Source organism: Bombyx mori, chromosome 10 (genome assembly GCF_030269925.1).
Source record: "Bombyx mori chromosome 10, ASM3026992v2".
Classification (NCBI taxonomy): Eukaryota; Metazoa; Arthropoda; class Insecta; order Lepidoptera; family Bombycidae; genus Bombyx; species Bombyx mori.
In genome coordinates this window covers 3104699-3122999 of record NC_085116.1, presented here as the reverse complement: position 1 = coordinate 3122999, position 18301 = coordinate 3104699, and the positions used below count along the sequence as shown (strand labels likewise).

General features: G+C 37.5%; 2 protein-coding genes across 7 annotated transcripts in view; both read left to right on the top strand.

Annotated features, from left to right (window-relative positions):
* The window catches only part of LOC110385588 (uncharacterized), a 933915-nt gene that overhangs the window by 504786 nt on the left and 410828 nt on the right, over window positions 1-18301 (top strand). Inside the window, exons 2-3 of the mRNA XM_038013437.2 lie at window positions 7145-7364; window positions 7662-8446. The gene's annotated coding sequence lies outside the window, so the exon portion shown is untranslated. The remainder of the gene's footprint in view (window positions 1-7144; window positions 7365-7661; window positions 8447-18301) is intronic.
* The window catches only part of LOC101741169 (E3 ubiquitin-protein ligase HECW2), a 112838-nt gene that overhangs the window by 1792 nt on the left and 92745 nt on the right, over window positions 1-18301 (top strand). For 2 of the 6 annotated variants that reach the window (XM_038013549.2, XM_038013547.2), the window contains exon 1: window positions 482-841. In XM_038013549.2, the coding sequence (XP_037869477.1) occupies window positions 520-841 (322 nt within the window). In that variant the 5' untranslated portion in view covers window positions 482-519. Of the gene's footprint in view, window positions 1-481; window positions 842-4085; window positions 4360-18301 lie in introns of those variants that run through there. The other 4 variants (XM_062670384.1, XM_062670383.1, XM_062670382.1 and 1 more) reach the window with 4 other exon arrangements.

The following is an 18301-nucleotide window of genomic DNA, read 5'->3' as shown; positions in this document are numbered from 1 at the left end:
GTCATACTTGATAATGATAATGAATGAAAAGCTATATAAATAAAAATATGATGATGAAAATTTGTAATTTTTTGTGGATAATGACAGAAATACTTGTGTTATCAAATTGTTGCTATGATTTTTTCAGTAGGAGTATCTAGAGCGGTCAAGTGTATTGCTATTTTCATTAAAAGAAATCATATAACAAAAGTGAAGATGACATATAAGATTTCCAGCCGCTACTGAATAGGTTGATTTAGACGACTTCGACTAACGACGGCGCCGGCCGGGCTGGCGTCGCGACGCCGACACACCCCCACCGCCACTGACTTTGCGCTTCTCACTTGAAAACATTAGTTCCAGTTCCTCTTCGTAGATAACATTTACTTACAGAAGCATAATCGCAATTTTATTTTTTAATTAACACAAACAGTTAACCCTACCAAGTTAATCCTATCAAAAATGTAATTTCATGCCTACTCGAAATATTTTGTACATTCAGAATTCATTGATACAACAATGCACAGTTAATTTCGTCTTATGAAAGTCATGTCCGACGAGCATGACTTAGTATGTGGTGCTAGTGCTGAACTAAACGATGATAGGGAACAAGATGCAGTTGTATTCGATAATCTGAAGACTACTAATGACTTTGAACAATCAAGTGCCAATAATACGTCTGTAGAAACGACCAGTGCCATAAGTGAGGAGAATAAAGATGCAAATGAGAAGAGCAGTGTACATGAGACGAAAGATAAAGCAACTATCAGCTGGTCTCTTGAAGGAACTGAGTTCAAGGTGTCGTGGAATTTACCGGAGGGGGCTGCCACGTCTAAAGATTTCATCGCACTATGCTGGGCAGGTACGTTTTCATAAGGGCACTAAAGTTTAAATGCTAATTAGATTTTAGTTGTTTTTTCATTAATATCATGGTTGTAATGATTTCAAGAATTGTTTTAAGAGTTTTTATGAAGGCTAATTTCTTGATCATGAAGATCCCTGATGGTGATACAGCATTCGCCTGCTTAAATCAAACTGAAAATGACATGTGATTTAGAATTGTCTGAAGGAGCTCTTACTAGCTAGGTACTTCTAGATTAAAGTCTGGGAAAAAACACACAGAACCAAAGATTATTCAACTATGACTATTGACACTTTTACGGTTTCATTTTGTGGGTAATATAATATAATTAAGATGTTTCGTGATTATCATAAGCGTCTGACTGTACTGTAACTGTAAATACTTATTAAAATAAAAAGCAATATTATGATCATAATACCTAATATAAATTATGATACTTTATAAATATATATTTATAATAATGTTGAATTACAAAGGATATAGGTCTGTATTATCAGTGTAGATAGATATTATAGATTTTAGCAAGACAGCTTTTTTCTTTATTACATCTATTTATAATATTTATAAAAACTTGTTCGTATTACTTGGCTTTTAGTTCAACATTTCCGTATTTAATAAGTCTCTCTATGTAGCTGTTGCTGGTGTCAAACATTTAGCTAGCAGTCGCAATCTCCGGTATGTCTTGCATTCACTGACGACCAGAAGATTGTTGCTGTGTTGTTTCGTGAAATTTAGCCCACTGAGTTTCTCGCCGGTTCTTCTCAGTGGGTCGCGATCCGGTGGTAGACTCTGCGAATCACGGCTCTTGCTAGGGTTCATGTTAGCAACCTCGTCAGGTTTGAGCCTCGTGAGCTCACCTACTAGTTAAGGTTACGCTGATATGGTCTCTCTAGACTGTCTAGACCATCAGCTTAGGATTTATCTTGACTCGGATTATAGAGAAACTTACTTACGTCTCGCTTGATAATATTTAGCGTCGCTCATGGATGCTAAGCTCGCGAAAAATCTATTTCAATATTTTGAAGGGATTTTTAGAAGTGCGGCAACACAGTATACGGGTTTCTCCTTCGCAGTAAACACGCAAAATTTTTGCTGTGTTGTATTGAAAAGAAATTTAATTCTAGTTTGAGATTGTTTCTCTTCAATTTTATCATTTGGAACAGAAACTAATGGCACGTTTATAGAGTGTCCTTAGTGATTGATATCGGACGCAAAGCTCGCAGAGAGACTGCAAAAATCATTATGGCGGTAGAGATAGACAGCAGAATGGAAACCACGAGCCCTATACGTAATCTTACCAAAAACTCATAAATCAGTCACCCTTTCGTTGTTAAAGATAATAGTTATTTTTAATACATGTTATCCTCAATCGACGCAAATTCCATTCATCAAATAATGAGATACAAGGATAACGTTTTCAAGACATATTATGAATGTATGCTCGTTCATCCTCACACACTTTCATGAAAGGAAATGATGGTTTTTTTTTGAGCAGTGGATATTTTCGGCTATACGAATCGACATAAGGACCAAAAATATATTAAATTGAATTTAAATCATGACCGTTCGTTCACCTTGACATCGGAACTCTATACTGTATGTTGTTCCGACATTCACTTTTTAGTTACTTTTAAAAAAATATGTTAGGTTGGTGGACGATCTCACAGCCCACCTGGCGTTAAGTGGTTATACTGGAGGCCATAGACATCTACAGCGTATTTACGCTGCCATTTGCGCATTTGCGCCACCCACCTTGAAATATAAGTTCTAAGGTTTCTAAGGTCTCAAGTATAGTTACAACGGCTGCCCCACCCTTCAATCTGTAACGCATTACTGCTTCACGGCAGAAATAGGCAGGGTGGTGACCTGGTACCTACCTGCGCGGACTCGCAAGAGGTCCTACCACCAGTAATTACGCAAATTATAATTTTGCGGGTTTGATTTTTATTACACGATGTTACTCCTTCACCGTGGAAGTCAATCGTAAACATTTGTTGAGTACGTATTTATTCATTAAAAAAATTGGTACCCGCCTGGGATTCGAACACCGGTGAATCGCTCAACACGAATCCACCGGACGTCTTATCCTTTAGGCCACGACGACAACAATACAGTCGACATTGCAGTCCGTCGAGTAACTTGCAAAAGCACTGAAATCATCATAATTTTAAGGTTATTAAGTTGATAGGTTAAGCTAAAGATTAAATTCAGTCAGGAATCTGATAAATATTTACATATCTCCTTCACACGACTGAAGCTGATGAATTTCGATGAATACAGCGCATCTTAAAGCGCATTCAAAGCGCTAAGGTGACATTTTATGTAATTTATTTCATATTTAACGCGGGTAGAATCGTACACACCCATACAGTCTGAATCTTTTAGCGACACAGTCAAATGCATGATATTACGATTATATAACGCGACAACTTAAGACACGTGCTGTGCAATATCGTTACATAAGCCTTTGCCGGTGCATTCGTGGCCTTTCACTAATGCCGACTATCGTCGTTTCTTACCTAGTCTAGTCATTATTGCTGTAAATCCGCTTGCAGTGCAACGGGATTCGCTAACTTGAACCGTTTCACGCATAGCGGGACTGTTGATGACACTGCCTCCATTAACGTGTCTCACCGAAACTGAAAATAAAAATCTATTTTAATTCTGACATTGGACAGCAATCAAAGAGTTCTCTCGAATTAGTTCTGTCCCAATTGGATTTTGTTGTTCACCATAAATTAATCCAAGGCGAAGATTTGTTAAGATCTATGTACGGATACCGAGTGAAATCGATTCGAAATTCATGACGTGTTTTCGGATGTTTCAATAAATGGTAAGTTGTGTTCAGTGAAAATCGCCACATGGCTTCGTTTCGTAAGACATAGGTCATCACGATTATGAGTGTATCATGTATCACTCACTACATAGTATAAAACAAAGTCGCTTTCTCTGTCCCTATATCTGTCCCTAGGTATGCTTAAATCTTTAAAACTACGCAACGGATTCTGATGCGGTTTTTTTTAATAGATAGAGTGATTGAAGAGGAAGGTTTATATGTATAATAACATCCATTAAATAGTGGAGAAATCAATAATAAATTACAGTTTCCGTAGCGAAGCGAGGGCGGGTCGCTAGTGTATGTATGTATGTATATGTACATAGTCGGTGATGTCTTCAATGACTACTAGGGCCCCGCGCCCCGCCACTCGGCTTTTCTGAATGAAGCCCCCGATCAAACGGCGCGTGCCGCGGTCGCGTTTCTTGTTCAGTCGCGGCGCGGAGTCAAGTGTCGACGTGCGTGCGCAGGATTCTCGTTTATCTTTGACGTTTTCAAATTTGACATCGTACTTAAATCAGTGTTGTTTTCTAGGCTGTTAAAAACAAATTGTGTTAATTTTTAAGTATTTGTGTTCCCCTGGATACATTTACAGGGACGTTTAGGTGAAATTTGGCGATCAAATTAGAGGAAATCCCTCTCTGTGAAAGCAGCACATTGGTAGACACCTCTGACGTATACGGTGAGCAATTATAAATGGTTTCTTTTCACCATTATAACATCGCGAAGGCTGTGCCATTAAAGTTTCACGTAGGTAACTTGGTCACATGTTAACTAACAGAACTTTTGTAGGCTATGCAGTAGGTGGGAACCCACGTAATGTGAATTAAGTAGGTGTACTAAAAGTCTTCTTTTATAATATTAAAATATATAAAATTAATTACTCATAAATTTTTGCCGGTTATATAATATGTATATCATATAAATGTTATTATTTTTTAATAATCAGATTAACAAAATGTAGGGGGATGTAGGTGCAGCAGGGCTTGTAGATAGCACTATGGAAATAATTCTAATATTCATTGGATTAACGGCTATCGTATTCCTCAAATCCAGCATCAATGCTGCACCAGACGATTGTGTCAAACTAATCGTAGGAGCTCAAACTTAACCCACATTTAATCGATAATCGTCACAGAAACGACTGATGTCATGTGATGATCTCTCGATATTGACTTCCACCGTGTTCTTTTAATATAAATAAGAAAATAATGTCTCATTTAACAAAATTTCATTAGCACTTTGTAAGAGATGGCGCCACATCAATTCCATTCCATCCATTACTTTTAATAAGGCGTTAAATGGACTACTCTACCTGGATTCGTTTCTTTTAATTTTTTGCGGTACTCTACGGACATTCGTGTCGTGTCAGAATTGATGACCCCCTATTGTTTGCCTTGTGATACCGATCGGTGCAACGTCGATACAAAATTGAATTCCTTTGACTCGTGTATAGTAGACGTTTGACGAACTGAATGAATCGAATAATGTCGTATAAAATCAATATTGGAATTCTGTAAAAATAATTACAAATTTTTCTCCCGTTCTCATTCTTCTCGTCTACTATTAACTACATATCTATATCACTGATATTCAATATACCTGACATTGGCAGAGTCTTTCGTCAAAGAAGAGATTCGAGCAACAAAAAAATATTGGAAATAATATTTTGTGTGACAGCTAAAAATTAAGTACAACGTGTCACGTTCATACATACACCGGTCACCGTCCTCGTCGAACCCGTTGCTTGCGACGAAGGGCTCGACGAGCGAATTAACCCATAGACACAGCCCACTGAGTTTCTCGCCGGATCATCTCAGCGGGTCGCGTCTCCGATTCGGTTGTAGATTCTGCGAAGCACTGCTCTTGCTAGGGCCAGTGTCACAAACACTCCGGTTTGAGCCTACATGTTAGGGCGAAGTTGAAATAGCCTCTCAAGGCTATCAGCATAGGTAGGAAAAAAACATACACACCCATGTCACAGCGGTATGTTTTTATTCATTGCCCAATGTCTACCTGTTTATAAGATAAGTAACGAACCTGTAGTGAGTAATATATTAAAATGCCGTACACATGTCTTGAAAATCTCTTACAGTCTTAATAAATATATGTAGTAATTTAATATCTTAGTGGATATAATCCGATTGTGGGCTTAATGGAATTTTCATTCATAAAATCAATGACCGGCGTCGGATGGTGACACGCCTCTTTGGGACCACTAATTTCATTTAAACATCGACGTTATCCATTTTGTCGTTGGCTACTGGTGGTACAACATCTTGTAAGTCCGCACGGGTAGGTACCACCACCCTGCCTATTACGGTCGTGAAGCAATAATGCGTATCGGGTTGAAGGGCGGGGCAGCCGTTGTACTGTAAAACTTAGATTTAGTACTCTTGTCTCACTGTGGGTGGCGGCATTTACGTTTGTTGATGTCCATGAGCTCCAGTGACCACTTAATACCAGGCGGACCGTGAGCTCATCCATCCATCAATAAAAAAGGCTAAGAATTAAAAATGGCATTATTAAAATTCTGTTTTGACGTGAAGCTTATTATAATAAACCAGTATATTCGTAATGGGAGTGTTTAATAGTATAAGAATGGTTCTGGTTTTTCTGGTGGTTCTGAATGTTGAAGCTGTGCTTTTCTTGTAAAATGTTAAAATCTAAATACAAATGTTATTTTGACTACTAATTGCTGATTTAATTGAGGAAGTCAATCAACAAGAATGCGGGGTTATCTCATAAAATTATCAAGTACTTTGCCTTTGAACGGAAATTGCAGTGTGGGCCAGCACTGGTCAGTTGTGAAATGTACACAGAAATCACTGTATTTATTATTACGAGTATATGTTTTAGATGTCTAACAAGAATATGTTGTGACAAATATTTCGTTAAAGAAGTCTTTAATCTCGATAATTGTATAAAATAGCGCTAAAGCTTCAACGACTTAGTCTTGTCCATATACTAAGTACAAATATTGGTTTTGTCTATGTTTTTTAAGGTAAACTGTCATCGTATTAAATAAATTTTCATAATCCACGTGAAAACTTACTTAAATTTATTATAAAAAAAATCAACTACAAAGTCTCCACTCCACGTCAATGCTGTTTATATTAATTAATTTTCTTACTCAGTTCTGGCTCTTATTCAAATGAGCTTTTTAGTAAACTTTATTAAAGTTAGTTTTTTTTTAAAAGAAAAAACTAAACTAACAATAGTTTTCAAGCGCAATGGCTTCTTGAAACTATTTTGTAATCACACGTTAATTCGGTACAAAAATTACATCCTGTTGAATTTTCCCACAATTGTTTTTGATATTTATACATATATGTACGAAAGAATTGTATATTTTCATTGTTTAGCTTTAATTAAATTTTGACGATAAAAAAAATTCAAATTTATATTGTAACTGTATTTAACGCTCATAGATACGACTTGTTAATAACAAAATCTGCGTTGTTTAGGGTAATTACCTTCGATCAACAATAGTAACTAGATTTCGGGTCGGTGCAGAAAATCCGTCTCGTCAAATAACAGCTCACTTGAAATGTGAGCTGTTATTTTGTTTAGTTCACTTCAAACATAGCCAATGTCAACCCGTCTCACAATACCGCAATGTGTATTCAAAAGTTGCAAAAATAATGCCCGAAAAAGCAATTTAACGGCCGAAGTATCTTACTTTCGGTAAGTACATGAAGTATAAACTATATTTTAAGCTTTAAACTTATAAATAATATTAAATTTTGAACAAAATTACCGATTTTTAACCACCGCTTCAAATGTTGGCCAAGGCTCGGCCAACACATGGACAAACTTTTGCTTAACAGAACAGTAAATGCATGGAGTTAATTTGTGTTGTAATAATTTTTTTAAATTTGTTAGCAGTACTTCGAAATTAGTTGGTTAAAATTGGTTAATGCTGCTTTTGTGTCTGTTTGTTGGACTCTCATTAGATACTTAGCTTTCCATTTTTTATTTTAGCTTTCCTAGCAATCACGTGTGCAGAATGGATCTCGATTGTCGCCAGAGAAACAAGAGATGACTTTTATAAGCCAGCTAAGATCTCCGCTTTGACACTGGACATCTTTGCCTTCCGTGCTCACGGCTACTGAAACGTGGCCGAAACATTGTAATAAAAATACCGCCCTTGAAACCGTTTAAACGTTGTTTTATTATGTGCACTGGTCGCGAAAACTTAAAAACATCCTATAAAAATATATATTACACAAAAACGTAACGCTAATAAAATAATAAGTAATGTATAGATACTAACAAACATACATTTCCAAAACATAAAAATAAAACAACTAAACTTTTACTTTAATTCATTAATAAATTATTTTAGTGTTCAACGCGACTCCCTTACCTCCTGTAGTAAACAGAAATCGGCATTTCAAGAAGCAAAAAAAAATAAAAAAAAACGTTGTTAGTTCTCAGAGCAATTAAGGGAAAAGTTACTTTATTTCTTGCAGTTTAAGATTGATTTAACATTATACGTTCTTTAACATATGTCTTTTTATTGGTAAATGACAGGAGTAATTTATTGCTTTGCTAATTTTATGTGACGAATGATCGTAAGTATTAGATAATGTTTTGGAGATTTGCGACTTTATTAGTAGGTGCCACAGTTGTAATTAGTTTGAACGTAAAAGTGTTTCAAAACTTTTTTCTCCGTTTGTTAGTAAACGAATGTGTATATTCACGCGGACAGCTTTTGCTTTAATTTTGTACGTGTCCCTTTATCTAGTTACTATTGTTGATCGAAGGTAATTACGGTCAAGATGATGTTTTTAAATTATATGAAAAAAAATCTCAGTTTTCATTGTGTGTGCTATTCAGTTTTATGCGCAGAGTTTCATTATGTTATCTCACGAACATTGTGGCAATGAAAGAAACTGTGGGAAAGTTTCTCATGAGTATGCAGAGATCCGAAGCTATTGCTCCATTGTTTTCAAAAGGCTTTCTTGCGTTATTGTTTATTCATTATTCTTCACGATTGCATTAGATTTCTATTTATGAGACAGAATTTAATGAAATTCCCGACTATGTACATGCATACACGGTATTGTTAAAGCAAATTACTCCTCGACACCTCGTAAAGACATTAACTTCACACTCTTCGATAATCGAGTATTGTTGGCGAGTGAAAAACACAGAGAGGAAACAATAAATTATGTTCGAAGTTTATACGATCGACCGGCAATGGGCTGCGCGTTCACAAGCCTAACAGTGCATGAATTTCCTTCACAAATTTGTTGAGATATTAATTTAAGTCGTAAATTGGCTGTAAAATATTATTAATTGTTTTCGTTCTAACATAACTCACACGTTGCTTATATTTAGAAAATACGGTTAGAAAGCTTTGGGTTCATATAATATGTTAGCTCGTAAGTTAGTGATAACTCAATGTATGTTTTAAATCACCCTTTCCCAAAGTGCGCGATAACGCCCCCTTGTTGACGCTGCAGGCCTAAAGGGGGGCGGTAAGAGACCCAGAAAAAAAAGGGGCATTGTGTAGAGAGTTGGGAGGCAATTTGTAATTTCATCTAAGAGGACTCTTAGACACCGACTGTGCTCGCGTTATAGTAGTTTTTAAGTAGTTAAATGAAAAAATGGGGGCGCTAGAAATAAATTTATTCTCAAAGTGGGCAGTAGACAAAATAAGTTTGGGAGTCCCTGTTTTAAATGAATTAACAGAGAGTACGTAAGCTGAAAGAAAAAAATCTGCTATTGAGCCACAAACAAAAGAGCGGAAGTCCTAAGAATCGGAACAAAGAATCGGTTGACTTTTAAGCGTTTATTAATATTTGTCCCTTCCGGAACTACCCCTGTCGTGGGGTGGAAGTCGCTCAAGCGTAAAACGGAAGTAGCATACGTCCGTTATACCTTGGTTCCGTAATTGGCAGCACGGGCTGCATTTCCGGTTTCATTTAAAATCTAATAATAGAAATTTAGAATAGAGAATCGAATAACAAAACACATTTACTAGTATGGAACGCCTAGAAATCAAATTATTTATCGCTTGAAGACGTTTGTAATAACGTTGTAGTAACTCATAATGTATGTATGAGGCATATAAAAATGTTTGTTTTTGCTGTACATTATTTAAAGTTTGTTTTGTTGTATCTGAACTTAGTCATCAATTTTGTGATTTAAAAACTTTTTTACTGGTGGTAGGACCTCTTGTGAGTCCGCGCGGGTGGGTACCACCACCCTGCCTATTTCTGCCGTGAAGCAGTAATGCGTTTCGGTTTGAAGGGTGGGGCAGCCGTCGTTACTATACTTGAGACCTTAGAACTTGCATCTCAAGGTGGGTGGCGCATTTACGTTGTGGATGTCTATGGGCTCCAGTGACTACTTAACATCAAGTGGGCTGTGAGCTCGTCCACCCATCTAAGCAATAAATAAAAAAAACTTTTAAATGTTTTATTGAATTTATAAACCATTGACGCAAACCAATATTGATTGAAACAATATGAAAAATTTAAAAATACTAAGTAACATTTATTATACATATTTGAATTATACATATGAAAACACAGAACGTGAGAGAATGTTTTCCAGGCAAATTGTTCCTATAAAATTAAAATAAGAATCTTATTACATACATTTACTGGTGGTAGGATCTCTTGTGAGTCCGCACGGGTAGGTATCACCACCCTACCTATTTCTGCCGTGAAGCAGTTTCGGTTTGATGGGCAGGACAACCGTTGTCCTGTAAAAACTGAGACCTTAGAACTCATGTTTCAAAGTGAGTGTGTGCATTCACATTGTAGATGTCTTTTGGCTTCGGTAACCACTTAACATCAGGTGAGCCGTGGGCTCGTCCGCCCATCTAAGCAAAAAAAATGTGGTAGTGCCTACCCGTTTGGATTCATAAGACGCCCTAGCAGAGTAGTAAAAGTTTTAATCTTCATTGTGTTTTTGAACCCTTTCACTGTTTTCCCGGCCCTTCACGTTATGTCCTAGAAGAAAACAACCTTACAATTCAATGTAATATTTTCAGTTACTACTAATAAAGTGAATTGAGATTTTGCGCGTTTGTTTATTTCGGTTCCCATAAAGAGATTAGTAAAAAGGGTAGCGAGGTGCTAATGCATGTAGTATATACGCACATCCGGTCCGACTTTGTCCGTTAATTGGTGTGCGTAAAAGGGATATCGTGTAGCGTGTCTTGAGCCCTTAACCCAGCTTCCTGTATCGCGACATTAGGGATAGTGCGAGAGCTGGTGATCGTTATGTAGGATTTCACATGTGAGACGATGCGTTCTTAAGATAAATTTGTATTGAATTAATAGGAATTCAGTACCAATATTTGGGGTAATATACACGTTTATAATGTTTACTCCAAATTAGAGGGGTTGGAAGTTGAAAATGTAAGTTTTTTTTTCTCAAAGCATTTATGGGATTCGTAATAGCGCAGAATTGCATATAGCTTAAGCAAGCTATTATATCGACAAGACATGGATTTGGTCAACATTAATAATGAATTTAATATTAAAGATATAAATTTAGAAGTCGTCGTGGCCTAAAGGATAAGACGTCCGGTGCATTTGTATCGAGCGATGCACTGGTGTTCGAATCTCGCTGGCGGGTACCAATTTTTCTAATGAAATACGTACTCAATAAATGTTCACGATTGACTTCCACGGTGAAGGAATAACATCGTGCAATAAAAATCAAACCCGCAAAATTATAATTTGCGTAATTACTGGTGGTAGGACCTCTTGTGAGTCCGCACGGGTTGGTACCACCGCCCCGCCTATTTCTGCCGTGAAGCAGTAATGCGTTTCGGTTTGAAGGGTGGGGCAGCCGTTGTGACTATACTGAGACCTTAGAACTATATCTCAAGGTGTGTGGCGCATTTACGTTGTAGATGTCTATGGGCTCCAGTAACCACTTAACACCAGGTGGGCTGTGAGCTCGTCCACACATCTAAGCAATAAAAAAAAAAAAAATAATTTAATATTGTGTTCAAATTAATCGAATTTCTTGTAGTTGATACATACTTAGATACAGGACAAGCTAATGAAATCGTGTTAATAAATACTATACAGTAAGTTCCTGACAAGGCTTTCCATATCTTTCACCGTTTCTAACGTGATCAACATGTTATTAGTAGTTCACTAGCTTCTTAAATCATTTTTTTATTTTCTTACCTAAGCTGAGAGCCTTGAGAGGCTATTTCAGCGTAACCTTAACTAGTAGGTGAGCTCACGGGGCTCAAACCTGACGACGTTGCTAACACGAAACCTAGCAAGAGCCGTGCTTCGCCGAATCTACCACCGGATCGGAAACGCGACCCACTGAGAAGATCCGGCGAGAAACTCAGTGGGCTGCGTCTATGGGTTAATTCGCTCGTCGAGCCCTTCGTCGCAAGCGACGGGTTCGACAAGTACGGTGACCGGTGTGTGTATGAACGTGACACGTAGTACTTAATTATTAGCTGTCACACACAAAATATTATTTCCAATTCTTTTTTATGGCTTGAGTCTCTTCGTTGACGAAAGACTCTGCCAAAACTCAGTGGGCTGTGTTTGAGGGTTTTAAAATCATTCTTTGGAAGGCAAACAAGCAAGTCTGTACTGTTCGTCGTTTTGATTTTCCTTATTTTTCTGCGATCCTTTAAAAGTCTTGCTGAAGATATGCACGCATTACAAAGGTACCGACTTGGGAACTGAACAATCGCGTAGCAGTTCCTAGAATTGTTCAATGAGCGCGTCGGGTGCAGCGAATGGAAAGAACGCACTCATCGACGGAAACAATACGTGTTAACTTGCACAATTAGTACCCTGTACACCGGATGTGAACAGATTACCGATTCGACTGTGAGAAAATCGCTAAATGCATTTGATATCTGCAACCCTCGTGCCATCATTATAAATGGAAAAGGCATAAACGGTGTTTTATTACTTTAGGCTTTTGCTCGTGACTTTATCTGTGTGGAATAGTTACTTTGGAATAACGCTAAATTTTACCCGCGACTTATTTTACGTAGAAGGTGAAAATATTTTTGAATAATAGAATGTTAAGGAGCTTTTTAAGGTACCATAATCACGCTTTTTAACCGACTTTAAAAGAGGAGGTTATCGAGTAGTCCAACATTTTTTATCTATGTATGTTCACCGATTTCTCGAGAATGCTTGTACCGATTTTGATAATTCCTTTTTCTTTTTTTTTTCCGGAAGGTTAGACTTCCCAAATGGTCCTGTAATTATCAGGATCAGGATCTGATGTTGAGTCCCGGAGAAATCCAAAAAAATCTACAATTTTCAAAGCCTATCTTGAAGGGATTTCGGCCATTCTTGTTATTTTTCTTATTGCGTGCCGTCGCGTACCTGCCGGTCGGTGCCTTGTACATAATTATTACACGCTTGATCATTATTTTGCTGCGACGTTGAGATGTTATGTTAAGCCTTCCTCAATAAACGGGCTATTTAACACTGAAATAATGTTTCAAATCGGACCAGTAGTTCCTGAGATTAGCGCGTTCAACCAAACAAACAAACTCTTCAGCTTTATAATATTAGTATAGATAAGAAATAGAATTGGGAAGCTATTACATTCTATTACTGGTGGTAGGACCTCTTGTGAGTCGGCGCGGGTAGGTACCACCACCCTGCCTACTTCTGCCGTGCAGCAGTAATGTGTTTCGGTCTGAAGGGTAGGGCAGCCGTTGTAATTATACTGAGATCTTAGAACTTATATCTCAAGGTGGGTGGCGCTTTTACGTTGTAGATATCTATGTGCTCCAGTAACCACTTAACACCAGGTGGGCTGTGAGCTCGTCCAACCATCTAAGCAATAAAAACGTATTCTAATTGTAATTTTTCAATTAGAATACGTTAGTAATTTGCTAATTGTTATCGTAGAGGTCGTTTTAGTATCTGCGTCCAAACGAGTTTATATATTGCGCTTGTATAAACAAAGAAGACTACTGTCACGAGACAATAATATTATGTATCGAGCTTTGATCTCCTTATTACACTTCCTACATCTTGTCCTATTTTCATAGCATATAACAATAGTTCCAGCATGTGGAGAATAGGATACCTTCGAGATAGATGACACTTAGATTCGCGAGCCAATGAAAGCTGGGCCTGATTGGCCACGTCGATCGAATTTTCCATGTCAATCTTATCAACCATCATTTTACTATTTAATGCAGATGTCTTTGTAAAGTTTTACCGTTTCAAAATGAGAATTTGTTTGAATATTACCAGGGAATCTATTATTATTATTCTTACGGCATTCATAAAGTGTAATGAGAGAATGAAGATTAAAAGCTCAATAAAACACATATTATCATTCCAGCCGATCGCAATAATTCAACTCTGGCGAGATCTGAATGTCTTCTCTTTTTTTTATTTTCGACGATTCTCGTTGTCCAATGAACGGAAGTCATTATACGCTTTCCGCTGTGGCAGTACTGTGGCCCTGTAAAAATAAATTCATTAAATCAGCAATTATGGGCTCCCGTCTTGGCTTTGTCCTGGGAAATAAATATATATAGGTACTATCAATTTTAAACGTTGATTATCTTGTGATCTGTCTAAATATTATAATATTATTTATTTTTCTTAACTTAACCGTTCTTCCTCGATCGGTGTATTGTGTTTATCGAATACGGTTGTCGTCTAGAACTTAAAGCTCTCTTTGTACACTCGGGAGCATGCGACAAAATCAAATATTGACTTGATAAACATTCGCCGAGTTCAAAATGCATTCTTCACTCCCTACTGCTACTACGTGCATCATAGGTGGTGGTGTGGCGGCGTGCTCAGATAATGGCTGCCCGTAAAAGCCGAGATAACATGCACTGTTTGCACAAAACAGATCTTGTTTGCTCGTATTAAGCCCCAAGGATCGGTTCTATGGATCACGTGCATTCGTATGTATGCGTCGTCACGTTTTATTTGCATAGTTTAAATAGTAAAAAGCCTGGGACGTCGAAGGTCTGTCGTGTATCAGTAAAACTAGAGTTATTTACAACAATAAATACGTTTTAGGATTCCGTACAGCCGATGTAAAAGCGGAAACTTTATAGCTGTAACAAAAAAAATCAATTTGGTACTTACTGGTGGTAGGACCTCTTGTGAGTCCGCGCGGGTGGGCACCACCGCCCTGCCTATTTCTGCCGTGAAGCAGTAATGCGTTTCGGTTTGAAGGGTGGGGCAGCCGTTGTAACTATACTGAGATCTTAGAACTTATATCTCAAGGTGGGTGGCGCATTTACGTTGTGGATGTCTATGGGCTCCAGTAACCACTTAACACCAGGTGGGCTGTGAGCTCGTCCACCCATCTAAACAATAAAAAAAAAAAACTTTATCATAGAGACCAACCAACACGAAAATCGTGAGTTGAATGCTTGGGAAACTTCTTCACAGATCTTTTGGTTTTCGATCTTGACGTTGTTTTTGTACAGATTCGAATCGGCATAATAAATATTATGTCTGTTTTGTTTTTTATTTTCGTGTTCATTTAAAAAAATATTCCGTCGAGTATCCGTAAACAAGCCAAGGCAAGTCAAGGTCGCGCTCGTTTACCTTACACACCTTCTTACGCTTACCTTCCTGACCTTCTAGCGCTGTTACTACCGCCACAAACAACTCATCAAAACACTAAAAGAAAATATCATCGGACAGAGTATAACCACACTCTATTTACTTTTCCGTTTGTTACACAATTTGCCGGTCAGATGTGAGTGGATGGGTGTTAATAACTTACGTAGACAAATCGATACCTAACCGTCTTTGTCTACATACCCAACCAAATAGCTGACGGAACTATGTCGAATATTTAGTTACGCCCTCACTGTTTAAGATGAATACAGTCCAACGCATACAAACTACAGTTCTCGCGTCCATTGTGTGACAAGTTTATTGATGTTACGCATAAGCAGTGATTTGGTCGCAAGTTGCAAATCGTTAGCGGAAACGAACATCAGTAATGAGCTTCGGATGTCGCTCACCTATTGTGCAGAGCTAATAGATATCGACTTCCTTAATTCAACGGTAGCTACATCAGTCTATAATGAGGTATTGTTCACGTTCCTACATCTTATTCTATTTTTCGCCTCATTGGTATAGTTACTATTGGTATTGATTACTACACTCGATTAGGATTAGGTTCTGAGTTCAATTAATTTAACTTTGTTAGATATTTGGTATTCGGGAACTGGGTTCTTGTCTCGAATGTCCTGTGTTTTTGGTGGATTCTGCACCTGTAACAGAAGTATATACTAATTTTATATAGTCAAATTTGGAACGTTAATTTGTTAAATTTTATTATCATTGCTTAGATGGCAACCAAGGTATTACTGAATATGTTTGGTAAGATACCTAATATGTCCGATCATACGTGTTTCAATCGACGGATTCAGGTCAATGTTCCTACACGAATCCGCAACGGCAATTTAACCGACATAAATGATAATGACTGGCATTTATTATATTGTATCAACACGAATGGATTCGTTTTTGATTCAGAAAGTTCAAGTGTGTTTGGGCTCTATTATAGCGGATCCTTTTAAAACAATTCAATCTGGAGACTTTGATGTCGAAATGGTAATGACGTATCTATGCGATGTATTCTAACCCTTAATAATCTTACAACACGTTCCATTAATAATGACGGTAAGCTGTTTCCAATCACTTCATATGAGGCGACAACTACAAAGTGAAAAAAATCTTCCACCGGTAAGGTTTTTTTTTTCTGTTATTGTTCGAAATTTGCATATTATTTATTTTACGAGATTTAAAATTGCCATAGCAAATAACGTTTTTCTCATATTCCTGCATTCGTCGATAGTGTTATGAGTAAATCTGGTGCTACAATATAGGAATAGTTATTCTGCGTTAGGTTTTTTAATTGTTTGTCACAATAAAATATATTTTTAAACTATATTTTTAAATTGAATACCTTTTTACACTTCCACCCATCTAAGCAATAAAAAAAAACACTTGACGTTGTAAATATTAAATAACAAAAACGTTACGATTTACCAGGTGTTATAAGCAGTGCTGCAATATGGAGTGGCGGTAATCCCTTGTCAATATGCGTCGACACGCAGCCAAGTGGGTTAGCATGTCAATACAGGAGTCTCCAAGGGCGATACGTAAGCCAGCAGCTTCGCGAAACTAAATAAGAAATTAAAATGAAAAACGACCCTGATACAAACTTAATGTACAGTATTTGAAATGAGTCTGTGATGAATAAAGTCGTCCGTGATATAGATAGACTCGTTTACTTCCTGGTCAGTGTGGACTGAGAGCGTCACGTATCCAGAAGGTCCAATGAAAGAATCGTGAATGTGTTTGCATGCACGTATGTGTACCTTCTGTGTGTAATGATGTAATGATGATGTAACGGCTGTCTGGTGTAGTGGTAAGTGACATGGTCACTGCACAAGGGGGTCGCGGGTTCGAATCCCGCCAAGGGAAGATATTTGTATGATAAATATAAATGTCATTTCCAGGGTTATGGATGTCTATTAAATATATGTATGTGTATAATACATTATAATACATACGTTATCTGGTACCTGTAACACAAGTTCTTTACGAACTTAGCACGGGACCAGTTAACGTGGCGTGATTGTTAGTAAAAAAATAAATATATGAGAATCGTTATGTGTTTGTAACACGTTTTTAGACATTTTGTCATGATTTAATTTCAGTCTTTTGATACAACTAAAATCGTTAAGTGATATCATTTTTGTGAATATTTTTTGGAACGAAGTTCCTTATGGGACGATGCGGAGGGGTACCCTAACCGGGAAGAAACGGCCGTAACGTAAGATTTTTATTAGTAATGCACGCAGTGTACGACTTAACTTTGCAATAACGTACAAATTAGTAATGTACACAGTGTACGACTTAACTTTTTAATAACTTACAAAAAATAACATTTTTTTTTATCATTCATTGACCACGATTTCAGAGCGTTCGTTTGCGCAATACACTAATTCTTATGCAAACAACCGTGAATGAAGTGTACCACAATAAGTTCGCACGTTACCGAATGACCGTGGGTTGTTGCGAAACCTCCAGATTTATTTTCATTATACCTCGAGTAGAACTTAAAATTAATATTTTTATAATAGGAACTTCGTTCTTATCCGGTGTCCCACGACACCGCACATCTTTTTTTCTTACTTGCGTTAGATGCAACGGCGGATCCAGGGGGGGGGGGTCATGGGGTCATGAACCCCCTGAGCTGGTTCCAGGACTTAGGTGAACCACTAATTGAACCTAATGATTTTATTTATATATTTTGTCACTATACAGATTTTATGTAACTACATACCTTCAATATTTAATTAATTTAATATAACATAATAACTTTGTATGATGGCAAGCGTTTGGGAACGAGCGCATCGAAAATTTGACTATGTGACCCCCTCCTGGCGCCAAAGCTGGATCCGCCCTTGGTTAGATGTTATGCGTAGAGGTTACATTGCTAGTCGAGGAATAAAGGACCGGCCCGCCAAGGTCAGCGAGTTCGTTAGGGCCATTCATGGATGCCTGCGCACAACCTGCCCACTCTCCCGCGGCGACAGGATATTTTCCCTCGTAATGTGCTATGCAGTTCAATTGATCGGTTTATTTCTTTTTAAATCG